Source organism: Xiphophorus couchianus, chromosome 5 (genome assembly GCF_001444195.1).
Source record: "Xiphophorus couchianus chromosome 5, X_couchianus-1.0, whole genome shotgun sequence".
NCBI classification, from domain to species: Eukaryota; Metazoa; Chordata; class Actinopteri; order Cyprinodontiformes; family Poeciliidae; genus Xiphophorus; species Xiphophorus couchianus.
In genome coordinates, this window is record NC_040232.1 from 15,577,516 (window position 1) to 15,595,922 (window position 18,407).

The 18,407-nt window shown below is 35.7% G+C and overlaps 1 protein-coding gene across 1 annotated transcript in view; it reads left to right on the plus strand.

Moving 5' to 3' along the window:
- Positions 1-18,407, plus strand: part of ctnna2 (catenin (cadherin-associated protein), alpha 2) — a 307,681-nt gene that overhangs the window by 192,988 nt on the left and 96,286 nt on the right. Inside the window, exon 8 of the mRNA XM_028017938.1 lies at positions 8,521-8,601. Coding sequence (XP_027873739.1) covers positions 8,521-8,601 — 81 coding nt within the window. The remainder of the gene's footprint in view (positions 1-8,520; positions 8,602-18,407) is intronic.

Genomic DNA, 18,407 nt, shown 5'->3' on the forward strand with positions numbered 1-18,407 from the left:
ATGAAAACAGGGCCTTGAATCGATTCTGTGCCTGCAGCATCATTTCAGGTGCTCTATACTTTTTGGAATATTCGACCAGCATGAAAGGCTCTGATTTTTGAAAACCATCTCACGTCCACTCCCACAGCCTTGTCATAGCTGCATGCATGTATAGGGAAGTGTGTGTGTGGGTGTGTGTGTGTATTATAAATCGGGTTTTTCGACTCTGCAGTGAAACAAAAGTACATCAATGATACTCAAACCTTCCTCTCACCCCATTGACTCCCATTTTTTTCTCTACGCCACAGCTCTGCTCTCACAGATATTGCACTGCTCTCTTATTTTCTCACCCTCTGTAACCTATTCTCAGCCTCTCTCCCTTTCTTGCTTGTCTTCTCTCCTGGTGCCCTTCCTTTAGCCCATCCCCAGCAATACTACTTACTATTCAGTTCAGGGAGGCTGCAGGCAGACTTGCTCTACCTCCCCAAACTGCTGCTGCAGGACTTGGCCTTTTTATTTCTCCCTCTCTCTCTCTCTTCCTCTGTCTGATAACCAGACATTTCCCCTCACCTTATTCTCTAATTCTACTGAAACTATGCACCTAAAGCCTTGGCTTACAGTCCAACACGCTTAGTGTTTAACTCCTTTCATTCCGCTTGAGCTGCTTTTCGTCTTTTAAGGATGCTTCAACTACTAGTTCACCAGTAAATCTACAGCTATACAATTACCCGAGTAGTGCTCCTCCATCGTTTTTATGATGCAGCATTTGTTAAACATTTAGGAAGATGTTATTTGTTAAAAGTCAAGTAGTTGATATTATTAATTGTACATTATACATTAGGAATGCAATATCTACACTGGCCAGGTACTGTAGGTCTCTCAGTCACATCAAGTTTATTTCCTTGGTACCAAAGCTTTTTTCAAGTGGAATTGCTTGCTTGGTATGTCAAAGAGGCTTTTCTTTTTCCTGTGGTTCTGGGACATTTTCACTATGTGGTGGAAAAAAGAAAATGGGAGATAACAATTTTAGTTGAGCTGGACTGACTTTGACTAATAATAAACTAACAGCTTAATGGTGTCTCGGCTCACTCTTTCTGAAAGGACAGTGCAGGGCCTGAATATTGTAGAATCTAATGTCAGATAAATCAATTACAGACTTCAGATACACTTTGAATATGCTTTGCTAACATCTGGCAGTCAAACAAAGGACACACTGAGGGGATTGACGAACAGATGGCCTATCTGGTACTTTATTGTTTTCTCTTTTTTTGTAATTTTTGCTCCTAACCCCATCTTTGTTTCAGTTCTCTCTTTGTACTTGCAATTCATTATCTTGTTTAGATCTGTCTGTTGCATTATTTGCTCACTTTTGAAAATTTGTCTAGTAGAAATATATCTCAATTCCGTATACTCTCAAGGTAACCTTCTTTGATTCCTGTTGTGAATCACACAAACATCCATGCTTTTTGAAACCTTTTGTGTTGAATTAGTGTCCATAGTTGCTTACTATTGGTTTATACAGGCTGTTGGTCTTTTATTCTATATTAACCAAACAAAGTCTTTGTTTAATACCATCTATAGCCCACTTGACCCCAGATACTGATAGCCAGTGACAGGCCTGGAGTCTTAACACCAGCAAATGTAATGAGAGGAGTAAGTAAACAGCTTCAGCTATTAAACGTAAGAGGGCTTGCGCCTGAAGGCACTCTGGTTTCTCATCACACATTGCTGTTGTAGGCTGTATTAAGTCTAAATGACAAGAGACCACCAGGCTCACATTACTCTGCTACAGACACTATATGCATCTATGCAGGGGGCTTGCTATATATGAGTTTACATATTTATTTTCATTTATCAAGAGGCTTATTTTATTAGGAGTGTGAAAGATTTTTTATTTAAGAAAATGTATTTAAGAAAATGTTGGATAAGCTTTTTCGTTACATCTAAGCTTGCTTGATAATGTGACTGATTGTATATGCTGTATTGACTTTCTGTCTAGTTTGTCTTTAAACAAAAACAGTTCTCTTTCACTTAGATTAATAAATACTGTTATAAATAAATAAATAATAAATACACAAATAATAAATGTAAACAAGTAAATAAATGTTCCCATGAAAAAAATAATAATGGGGACCTTATTTTCTCATTAACCTTTTTAAATTTCTCATTAGAATTAATTATTCACATTTCAAAAATTATTTCATTTATTTTCTTTATTTATTCATAGACACATTCATACGTATGTATTTGTATATATGTGTATATACAGTAAATTACTTATTGTCTTATTTTTATACTGTATTAGTTAGTATTTCATTCAGTTTTATGCTGTGCAACAAAAGAATTATTTAATAACTGGCAAGAATAACAACTGGAGACTGGAGTTGGGATGAAAAACTGCATACCACAGCAAAGTAGTGTTACGAAAGCTAACTGGGGGCGCCATGTGGAACAGGGGTACCATATGAGGGGCTACAATCCTCATTTGTCCCCAGTTTGCTTCTAGACCCCTGGCCATATTTTCACCTCTTCTCTCTTCCCCTTTTCCTGTCTATCTCCTACTGAATAAAAGCTACTAACTATTTATCCCCAAGGGGCAATTCTTGGCAAAATTTGTGATGCAAAGATCTTTCAAAAAAGAATACCAAAGTAAAACAATGCCTTATAATAATTTGCAGTTAATAGTAAATTAAGAGAAATAGTTTCTCTACAAATTGCAAACACAATTAATTCAATCGAAAATAAATAGAAAAATAAAACTTTTGTATGTATCCTTTTTTTTGCTTCAATCTTATATATCCTAATTAGATTATTCTGTTTCCATCTACTGTGTTACTGTTGAATAATGTTAAAACCTATCAAACCAAAATTGTAATCCAAATCAAATTATTGGAGAAATACTTTGCAGAAATTGCTGCAGAAATTCTTTTTTGCTTTCTTTCTGGCCATCCTGTAATCACAGTGCCTGATAGCCACCGCTGCACCTCTTTAAGTTGCACTTAATGAGAACATCTCAAATTGGCCCATCTGTGGCACCACAGCAGAAAGAGCACAACTTATCTTAATGAGGATCTGGCTACCCATTATCAGCTGGTAGCCCAACCAACATGTTACCACTGTTATTGCCACACATTCTGGAGCTTACATACACACAAAACACTCACTCACATTCTTGTTATCAGCTTGCCTTCCCCTTTAAGCCTGCCACAGACAGTGTAACCACATTGGGCAGTAATTGTACCTCTCACTCCTGCCTAATTGAATTGACATGGAGCCGGAATTGATATCATTTAACACATTGATCTTGAGAGACAATGAGACACTGTGCCTCCTGCACCACCTGACTTCCATTTTGTTCCCTCTGATTCATCTGCCCATTTCTTTTATTTGCCATGTTATTGCCTATGAATTACTAAACCCAGGCCTCATTTGTCCATCATGGGTTCAGCCTTTTTTTTTTTTTTGTCTTGGTTTGGCGAATTGGCTTCAAGGAAATTGATGGGATACGAAATGAAAACCAGTAATTTAAAACAAATAACTTAATGAAAGATATTGAATATTATAAATTAAACAGATTTCTAATTTGGCCGTTAAGTGAAACATAGATTACAATAAAACCAAGTGTCTCACTTCACTTTTTTCATTTGGTATATATCAAACCAGATGCACATTTTATATTTATGAGGTGTACTGTCAAAAATGCAGAGAGGTAATGTAATTTTCAAACAACAAATCTGCGGATTACAACATTTACTGTGCGAGGACCTCAGAGAATTGACACTATCATTGTGCGGTTGGTTCACCAGTATGCACCAGCCAGCAGGCCTCTCCTGAACAGACAAAAGAAACTCCACTTCTACAGACTCAGTTGTTTCTTTCACAAGATTCTTATTGTTAGCCCACCTATTCTGTCTATCTGTCCCCCCAACAGAGATTGAATGAGAGCACAGCATGGGGGTGGAAAATAATAGATGAGGGAGAATTGGCAAACACTGTCTGTAAGGCACCACAGGAAGCTTTATTAACCAGGAAACCCAACTGGCATTTTCCAAAATACGTATATGGAAAACAAGGGGAAAAAAACAATCAATGATATTCCATGGAAAAGAGTTGAATCAACCACCATCCAAGTTATCAAGCTTTTATTAGATGTTAAATATAAAACAAGTTTCTACATATAGACAGGTTAAAAATGTCTGCATATCATTCAGAAACAGTTGCTTCTGTAATTAACTTAACAAAATATTTAGATTAATTAAGCACATTAACATCCGTATATGTTTATTATTTTAAAAATGTATTTAAAAAAATAATTCTAAGTTCTTGTGAATCACAACAAAACTGTTGAAATGACTTTTTCACACACCTCAACGTTGCAGTTACCTCTGTTTCTTATGGACTTCATTAACACACTCTTGTTGCTCCTTCCACTAAACTTTCCAGTCCTAGTTTTGCATAAGTACTCTGTGAACCATCTGCTTCTTTAGTGCCAACCTTTTGTAGCTTGCCATCCTGCTAAGCAACTGTGAAGTTAGTAGTCTTTCCTACAATTGTGTAAGACACAACATGGCCATAGTGTACCATTTATTTAATAAATAAGTTATTTTTATTGCTCTTATGTAATATTCTGTTTTTTAGAGAAATACAACTTTTTTCTGTAAGCCATATTTACTCCAATTACCCGCAGTTAACACTGGAAATAGTCTGTCAAAAGCAATTCTAGAATTATTTTTTTATATAATTTATCAAAATAAATGAACTTTTTGATATTGTAATTTATACAATAAGTACCTGCATTTGCATGCACAAATGAGAGATTTTAGTTTGTAAATATTTGACCTTAATGTGAGATTGACACACTGACTAACCTATGAATCATCACTGTGCACAGCTTTTTATGCAAAAGTTTCTAATGGTGGATTGAGGCATGAATGGTTTAATGGGGTGTTTTTTGTTTTTCAGAAAAAACAGAATGTGCAATGCATTATTCATCACATAATGAATGTACCTGAAATATAAATTCAAAAAAGTAATTATAGTTCTCTGAAACCATAGTTACTTCTAAACATAATCTTATTTACTTTTTTAACTGTGAAAAGTATGTTGTTCTTATGTCAAAGATTGGAGATAAAGAAAATGTAAAAGATCTGAAGAAATATTAATACTGCATAGTGGGAGCTAGAAATAAGTACAGGGTTTTATCTATGCTGTTTTAATCTTCTTAGCTCAAATTAAAGAGGTTTTGGAAATAAGACAGAGAATTTAAATTCCACTTGAATTTTTTTTAGAATAAATAAAAGAAAACATGAACATACTAGGTTTGTTTACCACATAGAAACTCACATTTTTTAAGTAATTTCTATAATCAAAATTTATACTTTTTTTTTCCTTTTTTGCATCGTTTTGAAAATGCAGGAACTTTCCACAGAAAGCTTCCATTAAACACTTCCCCCCACCCCATTTACCTTTATTACAATTAATTTGGGCTGAGAGCATCTGTAATCCTGTTTGTCCCACTAGAGCCTTAATGACACATTAGGCTCTTAAGGCAACACAATGACTAATGTTATGTCCTCTACTTTTCTACTTTGGCATAGTAAAGCTAGTCTGTATACGAACATCAAAGTGTGTGTGCTAGTGTGAGTGTGGAAGGTAACATAATGCAAGGTAACAGATTTCTCCCTCCATTTCCTTTTCCTCCTCATATGTCATTTAACAACTGGCTAAGAGCCTGCCCTGATATGTCAAGATTACACTTGCAAATATGTGAGAAAACCTCCTGGAAATACAAGAGATTGTTAGGAGTTGGATGGGGTTTGGTGCTGAATTTGACCCTGAAGCTCAAAGTACATTGGTCAAGCTATGCATGTCGGTTTTCTTCCTTTCAGCTTGCTGCATTGCCCCACAACAAATGACTGCATTGTGACATTGCTATTTAGCAGAAGCAGTGACTAACTATAGTGTAAGCTGGAAGATAAATAACTCATTCTGACTGTAATGTTTAAAATCCATGTGGATAAAAATGCTATATGAGCCTTAGCCAAGGGCAATCTAGCAATAAATTATAAGGAAACAGGAAACTTATCCCTTTTTATGGCTTTATCTTTTCAAAAATCAGTTCTTCACCGTTACAGACCTTATACATGGCTCTTCAATGTACTTGCTGATCTGAGAACAGTTCAAAATGAGTAAAATGTCTGTTTGTATGTTCCACAAGTTATTTACAAAGTCAAACAGGAGAAACATGCAAACTCGAAGCCGGTTTCTGTTCACTTCAAAAGCATTGCATGTCTCTTAATTTTGTGCCACCATAATTACTGCAGATAAAAATAGAAGGTACTCACATAGAGAAAATTTCCACCATCAGCAGGCTGTAGTCTGGAGTTCACAGTGGTGGTCTTCTCTTTGCTACTATCTGTTTGTGATGGCAGGGGTATGCATAACTAATGAGAGAGCTTTTATTTTTACAGGCTGATAGTGACCAAGACATTAAAAGAAGCCGTTTTAACCTCGGGGGGCTGGAGGACAGTTTACCCTGACGTGTCCATTTGATGTGAGCTCATTTAGTTATCGGTGACACACCAATACGAGGCATTCTGTTCCACTCAATTATCAAAAGGGCAGAACAATAGTGCAGTAACACAGAGATAAGTCAGCACATTTGGTGTCTCATTAAACACGATAGAGACTAAATAGCTCTTTTACTCATGCTCTGAGTGGTCAGTGTGTCTCAGTGTTTCGTCATGCGAGGCAGACTTTGGATGAAGGGAAAGGGTGTTACCAGGTGTACTTTTCTCTTCAATACCAGATGAGCAATTTGAATGTTTGCTTTTGTAGTAAGTTGCTGAAAAGAGTCGGATAGTTGCCTGGCAACTATGCAAATAAATTTGTATGCTGGAAATGTGGCAACAGAGAATGTCTTCACCTTACAACCTGTTGATCAACCTGCTTCGTTTTTAAAACTTGAAGCTAATAAAATAAACTGCAGCTATGTCAAGAATTTGGCTGTATCTTTTTTTTTTTCCATTATTGATATTTCTATTTGCAGGAATTGAACTTTCATGAGCGAGATGAGCCACAGTTGTCCATTTATCAGTTGTCAAAATAAGAATACAAAGCCAATAACATGAGTGATTATTTATAGACTTTCAGTTTGAAATGTGATGGCATGAGACTACAGCAGCTTAGTGAGAGGACTAGAGGGAGAGCTATCCAACGGAGCAGTAAACAAAGATCATTCTTCACCTGTAAAGAGCAATTTCTGTTACTGTCCCAGTCTCTCACTTGCACCGGTGTAATGGGGACTCCTCATTAACTTTGTTAGATTTGGTAAAAAGAGTGAAGGGAAAAACAAGATGTGAATGGCAGGTCATGCTTGTGCATTATCTTGTGACTTCTTTTTATTTATTTTTTTTAGGAATCGATGTGGTAGTATTCTTTCGATAAATGAAGCAGCAAATGTTTAGGAGCGAATCAAGGTGTTTCTGGAAAACACATTGGAAAAATGCAACTACGTGCATGCAATAGTTTAATATGTATTTATCACAAATCATGTCATTATTTCAGCATGCAACAGTACAGCTCCCTGATGTTTTATGTCATGCATGCAGGGGTTTTGCAAAAATGCAACACACCTTATTCAGATTTTTATTTGTAATTAAAAATGTATATATATCAAGGGTTAAAGGCTCTGAATAGCTTTGGTGTGCACTGTAATTCAAATGTGTTAATCTATGCTATGATGGGGTAAAAGTCTAGTGTAGACAGTACATTCAGAATTCTTTGAATATTTTTATCAACTTGCGCTGGCTAAAAATACTTTCTCCTCTGTTCGAAAGATTTGCATTTAGCAAAGTCTGCAATGAGATACTGACACCATCTTTTTAACCTCAAGGCTAAGCTGTCATCCTGAGTAAGATAGTAAAAGTGAAGCTTCGCTCTTCATGGTTTCTGAGCAGAAACAGTAAGTCTTGAACAGGGTAATTAGCTGAAAGTGAAGCCTCTTCTTTGGCCAGACTTTGCAACAAACTGATTGGAAGTATTTTTGTATGAGTCACAAAAAAGATCCTGTCATAGGAACTCCTACCAGTAACCAACAGTGACTCCCACTGTTTCGGTTCCTGTGCTTGTTATCACCAGAGGAGGGGAACTAGGGATGGTAGAAGCTGAGCTGCTCGCCCTGAAAAACTCCCTACTGTCAAGTGAAAAGAAGCAGCTTGCATCTCTGTGTGTATCAGGTGAACCATGTGGTAGTCTGCACCATCCTAAAGCCATCGGTAGGAGTTGGCATTGACAGGAAGTGCAGCACAAAGGGGAGTTGGAGACAACTAAATTGATACTTGCCAGATTGCCTAGTTGCTAGGTAACATTGGTAACAGTTCTGTCAGAATTTCTTGGTCTACAAAACACATTAGACGTCAGTGCAGTCTCTTAGAAAAATGTATTTTTGCTCTAAACAGCCCCAAATACACCTGAAAAAATAATATTTCACACTGAATGTACTGTCAGAGCATTAACATGGTGTTTTGTATTCCTTTACAGACTGGTAGAAAAGAAAAAGGCGACCCGCTGAACTCGGCCATTGACAAAATGACCAAAAAGACCAGGGACCTACGTCGACAGGTGAGTTCATAGTTTCTTGAAATCACATCTGTCTTCACTCTGTATTAGCATCAAGAGTAGCAATCAAAAATGTTTACATTGTTTATCTTTTCTGCATGTAGACAAACAAAACCTACATATGATATATGTCCATTAAAAAAAATTCTTATGTGGCATGTCATTGGTATAATTAAAATTTTGCTGCTGACCTACTGATATGAGATGCATTTCAGTTGCAAAGGTTAGTGATTGATTTGGTTTTCCTCCACAACAAAACAATGCCTTCTGTTGTGAATCATGTTCACCCTTGTCAAAGAGACCTTGATCTGCTTGGTTCTTCTATCTGGCTGGTTGGTTATTCATGTGAAGGATCCACTCTCCATGTATGGAGGGCCAAAATTGCCAAAATTGATAAGTAATTCAAACCCATTCAATAAATTTGAATATTAATGAAAATCCCATTTATTATGGAAACTTTATCTCTAACTGAGACACAATATGTAGTTTAATTACACACACATGGATGTTTTATGATGCTTTTCACTTACAGGTAATGAAAACATGACATTTAAAATTAGAATATTACATCAGACCATTTTAAACATATTTAATACAGAAATGTGCTTAATGAAAAGTATTTTTTTAACATGACTGTCATGAGTCCAATTTGACTTTAGTGACTTTGACTAGAGAACTTTAACAGCTTCATTTAATTTTTTATTTGTTCAGTGGTAGAGTTGCTGGTGTGTTTCACACTAATTTCCTGTCCAAATACACTTGAGCCTAAGGTTGCAAACTGACTCGTCAGACATCCTTTTAGAGGATTTTCTGGTAGAAATCGTGCCGTCAATTACAGAAACTTGCCCAGGTCCTGAAACAGAAAAGTAGTCCCAGACCTTCACATTGCCAACTACGTGAAGTTGTTGGTTTTTTATTAAATGCTATGACAGTTATCTGGTAATATTGTTTACTTGACGAGCTTCTGTACCAGTAGCCTGTTAATTGATTTTGCACAAAAAAATCTAAAATAATTCTAAACTTAAAAAACATACTGAAATAATTGTGTAGTATACTGCCATAGAATGAATGTACTTATTAATTTGTATATTTAAAACAATTTTGACATTTAAATATGCAGCTGTAAATGTATATATATATATATATATATATATATATATATACTGTATATGTTTATTTTCAGTTTCACTTATATCATCAAATTTATTTATGTATGAATATTTATTTCCATGGTTAGTCACTGTATTGTGACACTTTTGGCATCCTATATTTGCGCCCCAAAATATTTGGTCTTTTTGGAACTCTGAAGACGGTGAAATCCTTCCAGGTGGGAAAACTGCAACGGCTTTGCTGTTGAGGTATTTGGAGGGGACTGTTTGATGGGCTGGCAGGCGGTATTCACTCTGACAGGATGCTCTATTGACTCAGGGGTAGACTTGACAGAATGGGCGGTGTGTTTAAGCTTTCAGTTAACATGAGAGGGTAAACTCACAATGCACATGCAGGCGTTACATTGAGTTGTGATACTGTAATTATGTCAACAAGACACGTGTTGTGTTTAGCGAGTCAGTGTAGAGACACCAGCACATCCTGAGAGGAGGAGCGCAGTTGTTCTGAGAATTTACGTCCCATGATCTCCTCAGCGAAAGGAGCAATCACGTTGCAAACAAGCCAAAATGACAGGCAACATTTGTGAAATGGGAGCAGGTAAGACCAAGCAAGGCTTGTGACAACACCGCTGGAGACACGACGTGTTGTTTTCTCTTTCATGCTGATGTGTACACACACGAGACAATTCTAAGCTGTCTGTTATCCAGGACAAATTCAGAAGCTGTCAAGGGTACTGCTCGATCATGCCTTCATTCTGTATTTGTGGAAAATGTTGCTGCGTCATCATATCTGAGGAAAGGTTTGAATGGCAATATTTACATTTCTTAAATGTAGAGGGATTTTATTTTAATTTCAACATGCTTCAATTGTATATTTTTCACTCAAAGAGTAAAGCTCAAGTGTTTAACTAAACTCCTTTGACTTCCAGCTTGGCACTCTTGTTGTTATTCTTGCGTTAATACTACATGCTGGAGGACATTTACTGGACCAGGCAAAAGCATTGCTATTCCTTAAACTTATTTGTATTTTGTCATTGTACTAGAATTCAATATAGTGTATTTCTGTGATGTGGAAGGAAAAGACCACATGGTTGACATTTTTTTTCTTTTTTTGCAGAGTTTTTGGGTTGTGTTTCTAACCACATTTACAAACCTACAGCCTGACATTTTTGCCTGGTCTTCTTTGGAAGCTAGCTCAACTTTAGTCAGAATGGTTGGAAAGCGTATGCGAACATCAGTTTCCATAGCTTGAAATAGATTTTCAAGTGCATATAGATCTGAACTTTGACTGTGACATGCTGCATCTATATGCTTTTATGTTAAGGGCTATGCTGATTTTAATCATGTCCTCCCATTTTGGATACAGACAAAATAAATTTAATTTTGGTCTTATCTGAGGCAGAGATTAAATTACACACAGGTGTTTACAACCAAATCTGAAGACCAAATTTGGTTGCACTGGATTTTATTTAAAGGAAAATAAAATCATTTCACTTCCTAGTTGTGCACTTTGTAAGTGTCAAATAAAATCTAAATAATTACGGGCGTTTGTACTTGTAATGTGACAAAATGTGAAAAAGTTAATGACTTGCTTTTGAAGATGCTAAAAAGAATAAAGTAAAACTAAAACTCCTCAAGGTATTTTCGTTGCTCTCTTGTGTAGAGTTACATGATAGCAGGTGACTGTTGGACTGTGCCCCTCAACAGAGTAACCCACTGAAATTTTCATAGGCTCACAACAGGCTCTCTCAAGTGCAACAAGCACAATACAGCCCCAGTGACAGAAAAACAACCCATATTCATCCATGAAATGTAAAGACCAGACAAGATCACATCTAAACCAAACGCTTTCCTCTGACTTGATTTCCATAAGTCCGCTCTCCTTATGCATTACCAGTCTTTTAACAGCAGGTGACCTTCTGCTACCCAGTTGTACATCTGGTACTAGCAGCACATGAATATTCTCCATGAATGTGCCTGTTCCATTAGGAACATGTACAACACAGATTTAAAAATTTCAAGTAATAAAATAGCAAGATTGATTACATGTATTAGTATTTTAGAAAAAACGTTCAGAAATAAAAGCATGTGTTGCCTTCACAAATGGGGAAAAAATGATTTTGACAAGACAATTGCAATGGAAGGCATTTAAAAATGTATGAAGGCAGTGATAGCTGAAGTGTGAAAGTACAATCACTACTCTCGAGAATGGTTCTCTCTATTTTTTATGCTGTTCTAACCCACCCACCCACGCACTCGCACGCACGCACCCACACCCGCACAAATATGAACCAATATTATATTAAATCAATAAATTAAGTCTTGCACCTCAAAGAGATAAAGTTGACACAAAGGTTTATGTAATGCCATGCTTTGATTGAAAAGACACAGACATAGGAAGCTAACCAGAAATAAAAGTTCAGAATTCTCCCAGGAGAGCCTTGTTGCTTTCCCTAACCTCCTTCCTCTTTTTCTGTCTGATTTTGATGAAAGAAAGTTGGCAAAACAGCTGGAGTTAAACCTTTGCAATAATTTCTCCTATCCACTTTGTGTTGCTGTAGTTTAATAACCTCCAGAGAGTTTTTACAAAGAAATTTATCAAAATATGTTTGTTTATCCCATGGGCCAATATCAACCACATAATATTGAACTAAAAAAAGTCACATTTTCATATCAGCCTTTATATATATATATATATATAACAACTAATTGTACAGTTTGTCACACCAAAGTCTACATAGACAGCAGCTTGGAATTTATAACCACATCAAGCAACCAGAACATAACCAATAAATTTAATCAGAACTGATTTTATTTCCTTCTTTTTGTACATGTGATAGTAAATGGTAAAATCAGTCAATGTTTTTACTATACTACACTCCTTTTACACAGCACTTTCTTGTCTTTAGCTTGAAAATGCTATAAACAAACAAACAATAAACTGTATAAGACATTTTCTAAAAATAAGGAACAATAAAACCATTACACCAGAGAAAATAAAATCCGACTCTGAGGGTGATTTTTATCTAAATGGTTCACACCATGGCATAATGTGTGTCATAATAGCAGTAGGAAAGGGCTTAAGAGTAACACACAACTGCGGCATATGATGGGTGGCAAAGAATACACCCCCATTTAATTTCCTTGAAACAATACAGTCAGTATTTGGCTGGCAACTAACTGATGCATTTCTCTTAAATTAAAGCATCTTGTCTCTTCTAATGTGTATCCCCTTAATTGTCCTCAAAGCATATCAGTATTATAATCTTGAACCTATTAATGAAAACAATGTTGATGTTGTACAGATTGTTTAAGCAGTGGCAAAACAGACTTGTGCTATATGATCCTTACAAAGCATAATATACAACCATTTTTGTCGTTTTTAAGGAAAATTGAATACCTTGAGATGATAGTGTAAAAGTTGCAAGTTGCTTTTCATCAGATGTCTTAAATTTACTAATACAGTGATAATCTCTTGTCACCACACCACAACCTCTTGAGTTCAATAAAACTGAGGTCATAATTTGTTATAAATGTTTTACTTGTTTACAAAATGGCTGTTCCTCCTAAGAGAACCCCATTAGCACATTTAATAGCAATCAGAATTTAGCATAACATTAACTGTGCATTGACTGTGAGCTGTCATAACAGATTAGAGATGTTAAATGTCAAAGCAAGCTAATGAGTAAACCTAGCATTCTTTAACACATTAATTAGCCCATCAACTGAAGCTTGAAAATTAGCATTCCAAACTGGCAGTTGTTCAGGACATTTTACAGCCCAGCTGATTTATGAACATAACAAGCCTGAATGGTTTTATATGACTAGAATTGTCTAAATTTATCTCTGTCACTAATGGCTAAAAAAATAACCACACAGAAAGAAATTGGCAATAATGTTTTTAAATATGTTACTGAATATGATAAACATGAACGCTTTTTTAGACAATGGACTTGAATGAACACACTACCTACATGATAAGACATGGTAGGTACTGTATTTCTAAGATATGGATATTGAGTTGTTTTAAAGATTTTGAACTGTCTTAATGTAACTTTACAAAACAGATTCAAAGATCTGGTCTCATTTACACTTAACCTTTAAATTGTAAGTTTTTAGCTACAGGAATTTAAATACCAGATACCTGCAAAGCTCTGGTTTTCTTAATATTATCTCCAAAAGCAATCCATCTCCATCAACCAAAGAAATGGAAAAACTTCCCAGATTAAGTGATAATTTTTTTTTTTTGTCTCAAGTAGCTTTTGAGGCCTAAAGCTATTTTAACTGTATTTTTAATTATGTAAATTCAAAACCAATTTGATTAACCATCATGAAACATTGAACTTTTACGTTTATCCTAAATTCTTTGTTATTACCCTAGTCAGATCGCAGTATATAACTTCCCTTATTTGAATGCATTGGTTTCCTCCAGGTGATTTAGTTTGCTATCACATCCAGAGATATGCATGTCAGTTTAATTAGTTATTCCAAATTGACTATAGGAGGGATTGTGCACTCACATCATTGTGTTTCTCTGTGTAAGCTCAGTAATGGACTACATGATGTTACCCGGCTCTAACTCAGTGACAGCCCTCTGCAACCCCATAAAAAAATACATGCATTGAAAATTGATGGGTTTTATTATGCCTGTAAGCAACAATACTGGTATCAGAAAGATGATGTCATATTTTATAGAAGTTAAAAAAAAGGCTTGACTATGGACTTGATAGCCAAATGTGGATATACAAGGAGGAACAGAAAGAAAATATATAGCAGGATACACAGCATTAGTGACAATATTTAAATGTTTTTTGCCTTTAATTAGTATTCATGCAAACTCCAGTCCAATAAAGCTCTCTGAAATGAGCCATGTGTTGTACCCCCTGTCATCTTGTCTGTAATGAATATATCTGTCAAGTGCTCTCTTTGGGCTGTGTTCTGACTGATGGCTGATTCCTGGATTCCCTATGGCATAACTGCCTCACAAATTCTGGCCCATATGTTATTTTAGTCTCTCTGTCACTTCCTCTCTTTCTGCTTAAACATCCTGGAATCATTTCAGTTTCTGCCATTAGTTTGTTGATTAGTGCAGCTGTTTTTTAATTGTTGAGGGTTTGCTGTTAAGGAGAAACAGCTGTCCCAAATCTTCTGAGCTGGAACTGTTTCATGCAAACTAAATCTACCCACTTTCATATTTTTTTGCAGTCCTTTTTTAACAAACTGGTTTTGCAGCTAATAAAAATTATATGCTTTCTTCAGAAGATAATTTTAAAAAACTAAACCGAAACAGAACCTTTAATATTGGTTGGAGCTGCAACACAGTTACATGGCTTGATATTTTCCTATTTAAGCATACTTTTATGCATATTATATTTTTGGAGCAAAATTATTTTTGCAAGGACATAAATTATTTATTTGTTCTTATTCAAAGGATACCATACTGATAGACTCGCTCTGAGAGCCCAGTCCTGTCAGAAACATCTTTGTGGTAGAAATAATTTTTCCTCCTGTCAAATAAAGTTTTGCTCAAGGTTAACTTATTTTCTGTTGCATGTGTATTTTTTTTTTTTTGCTAAACAGTCCTATTCTTTTGAAATCATGGTGCTTTGATTAAGGCATTAAACTCATTTAGAAAATACGAGAATGAATCTTGAGAATGCTGTTCTTTTCTCACACAGTCCTTTCTATTATTATCACTTGTTTCCATTTTTTCTAAAAGCAACTACAACTGCATTATGTGTATCTACTGATATTTACACACCAACTAGGCATAACGTTATGACCACTGAAACGTGAAACAACACTGATTGTCAGTGAGTCGCATATATTAGACAGGGAGTAGACATTTTGTCCTCAAAGCTGATACGTAAGAAGCTAGAAAAATTGTGATAGCTACGTGATTGGGTCCCAAACGACAAATCTGTCTCATGTAGTCCAATCCAACAGACAAGCTAGTGTAGTTACAATTTCTGTGACTAAATGGGGTTAATGAATTGAATATTTTAATACTACCATTTCTCTTTTGAAACCCTACTCAACAATGCCTTCTATAGACCAAACATCCAATTTACCATGAAGCTGATGACTTATTTACTTATCATTCTAAATTTTCTGTTTTAGGCATATATACTTTTGAAATATTTCACTTTTAGAATCATTAAAATCTGGCTGCACATTAGTGAGGAATATCAGCCTGTTAATCTTTTTCTACAGACTGAATTTTTAAAAACTTTTTATGCCATATTCAAAAATTCTTTTAGAAAAACATTGCAATAATGCTGGATTTCTCTTTACTTTCATGCTCCCTTCAAATTAAGGTGCTGGGATGAGTTTTACCACTCATTTCCTTTTTCCTCCTTTCCCTTTGCCTTTTTCCTTTCACACATTGTCCTTTGCTTCTTGATAAATATCATATATGAGAGCTATTACTTAATTTTTGATTTGCACAGGCTGCTTCCTCTCAGCCATGAGTCCAGCCACTTATATTATGATTGCTCTTGACATTTTAATAAGAAACTTTCCCAAGCTGACCCCAAAGTACCCACCGCAAAGTGTTCTGAACCTCAAGTGAAACCTAACAGAAGCTGAAGTGCGACAGTAAACATCAAAAAATCCACCACAGTGTTTTCTTGCAAACTCAGATCCTTTCTTTCTGCATTTGGAAGAGCTCTGTCAAACTGCAAACAAGTTGAGATGCTGTAATGCTGTAATGTCTGAATTCATGTGTATACTCATGATAATTTAGGCTACATTTCTTAGAATCCTTTGAACACAAATGCATTTCTTTGTTTTTGAGTCACGCTGATCATAGTGGATGTTGGCAACAGTCTCCTCCAGGCTTCCACTTTCATGAGAGAGCAGGTTCCTACAAAATACAAACAATTCCCCCTTTGAAAGCCAAATGTGGAAAATGAATGCTAATCTTATCTTTGAAGATCACATGTAGGACCTGTGTATCAGTGAGGTGCACATATTCTCCTCCATCAAGTTGTTTGTAAAATAAGACTTTCTTTAGAAAAATTCAGAAGCAGCCAGATGTTATTGTTTGTCTGATGGTACGTTATTTAATTTGTCAGAGTACACACACACATATATATATATGACGCAGTCAGGATGCAGAATACTGTGAAAAAAAAAAAACTGCACAAAAAAATCCACAAAGCATCGAGGCTGTGAAAGGCGAACCGCGTTATAGCGAGGGTTCACTGTACCCCAAAAAGTTCAATTTAGATTTCCTTTGGAAAGATTATTTCTCTCTCTCTCTCTAATATATACAGTATATACTGTATATATTATTGCATCCCAGATGCTTTTTTTTGAATTTGACATGTTATGGTTTTTTACAATGACTTTCTTCTCCCATAAAAGCCAGATTTATGGGTTGCATGACTTGTCCAGTCTCCTGCTCGAGCTGTGGATCTCTGCAGCTTCACCATAGCCGCCATTGGCTGGATACTTTATTTGATCAATGCTTTCATTGCCAATTTGCAGGTGCGCCATATGTTTTTTCATCATGTAAAGATAAAATTCTGTGACTTTTTTCAGAGCTTGTTTTATAACCTAACCATGTTGTAAAATTACCCACAACTTTCTCTCTGACCTTTCAGCTGTTCCATGGTTTTCACAGTGCTGCTTGTTCTCTACTGTCCTCCTAAACTTCTGAGTGAATTCAAAAGTTAATTTTAGGTTTGTCGTTGCAATGGAAAGAATTTCAAAAAGTTCAAGCAGCCTGAATATGCTTGCAATGCAGAGGACATTTTAGTTGGCTTTAATTATTCCTACATGATATTTTAGAGCTAAATAATAGAAATAAATAACATAATTTGTGACATGGAAAAAAAGGTTTATTAAAAGACAGCTGAACCGATGCAATACGGATACTTGTTATTGTTTGGTCAAAATATTCAGACAGAGTTTGAGTTGGGACTCACATGTTACCTTACCAAAAACATAAAGAAATGTCAACGACTCCATCGTTGACGTATGCTTTGGACATATGTAGCCATATTAAACACCCTACACAGAAGTTGGCAAGTCAAAACACATTGAAGCCTGTCTAGAAGAATATTCTTCTCTCAAATACATATTTTAGAGTTGAATTGCTTATTTAGGCAGTAAGGCCTAAGTAGAAAATTGTTTTTAAATGTATTAAACTTTAAAATGTCCTTTGTGAGATTATGGCTCTTTTGTGAAGCTCCACTTGTCAGAACAGTTGAAATTGTCCATTTTGACTTGACTGTGTAAAAGGAGTTTTTCTTGTAAATTACAGACTAAAATATTACAAGGTTTTGACCGAGTTAATAGCTTTGCCATTATATTTAATGGCACATGAATGGTGCATTTTAAAAGCACTTTCCTGTTTGTTGTTTGATCATTATGCCATATTTTATCACCATCACCTGCAAAATTTCTCTGTCAAAATGTTTCTACGAAACAAAAGGCACAACTGTAAAAGCTTGAGCTGTTGTGGCACTGCTCGACTATGGAGACAAATGGCTTCCCCACAAACCTATAATGAGCAGAAACCTGTGCTATATATTGGAATTTCAGTTCTATTTCCTTTAAGTGTTAGTGAAATACAGAGGGAGTGTTAGAGGACAGACAGTGGGAGGGGAGTATTGAGGGGGGTGAGATCTGAAATATTGAAGATGGATTTCTGTGGGAGTGGTGTGTGGGCATTGGAATGCTGATGCTGCAGGA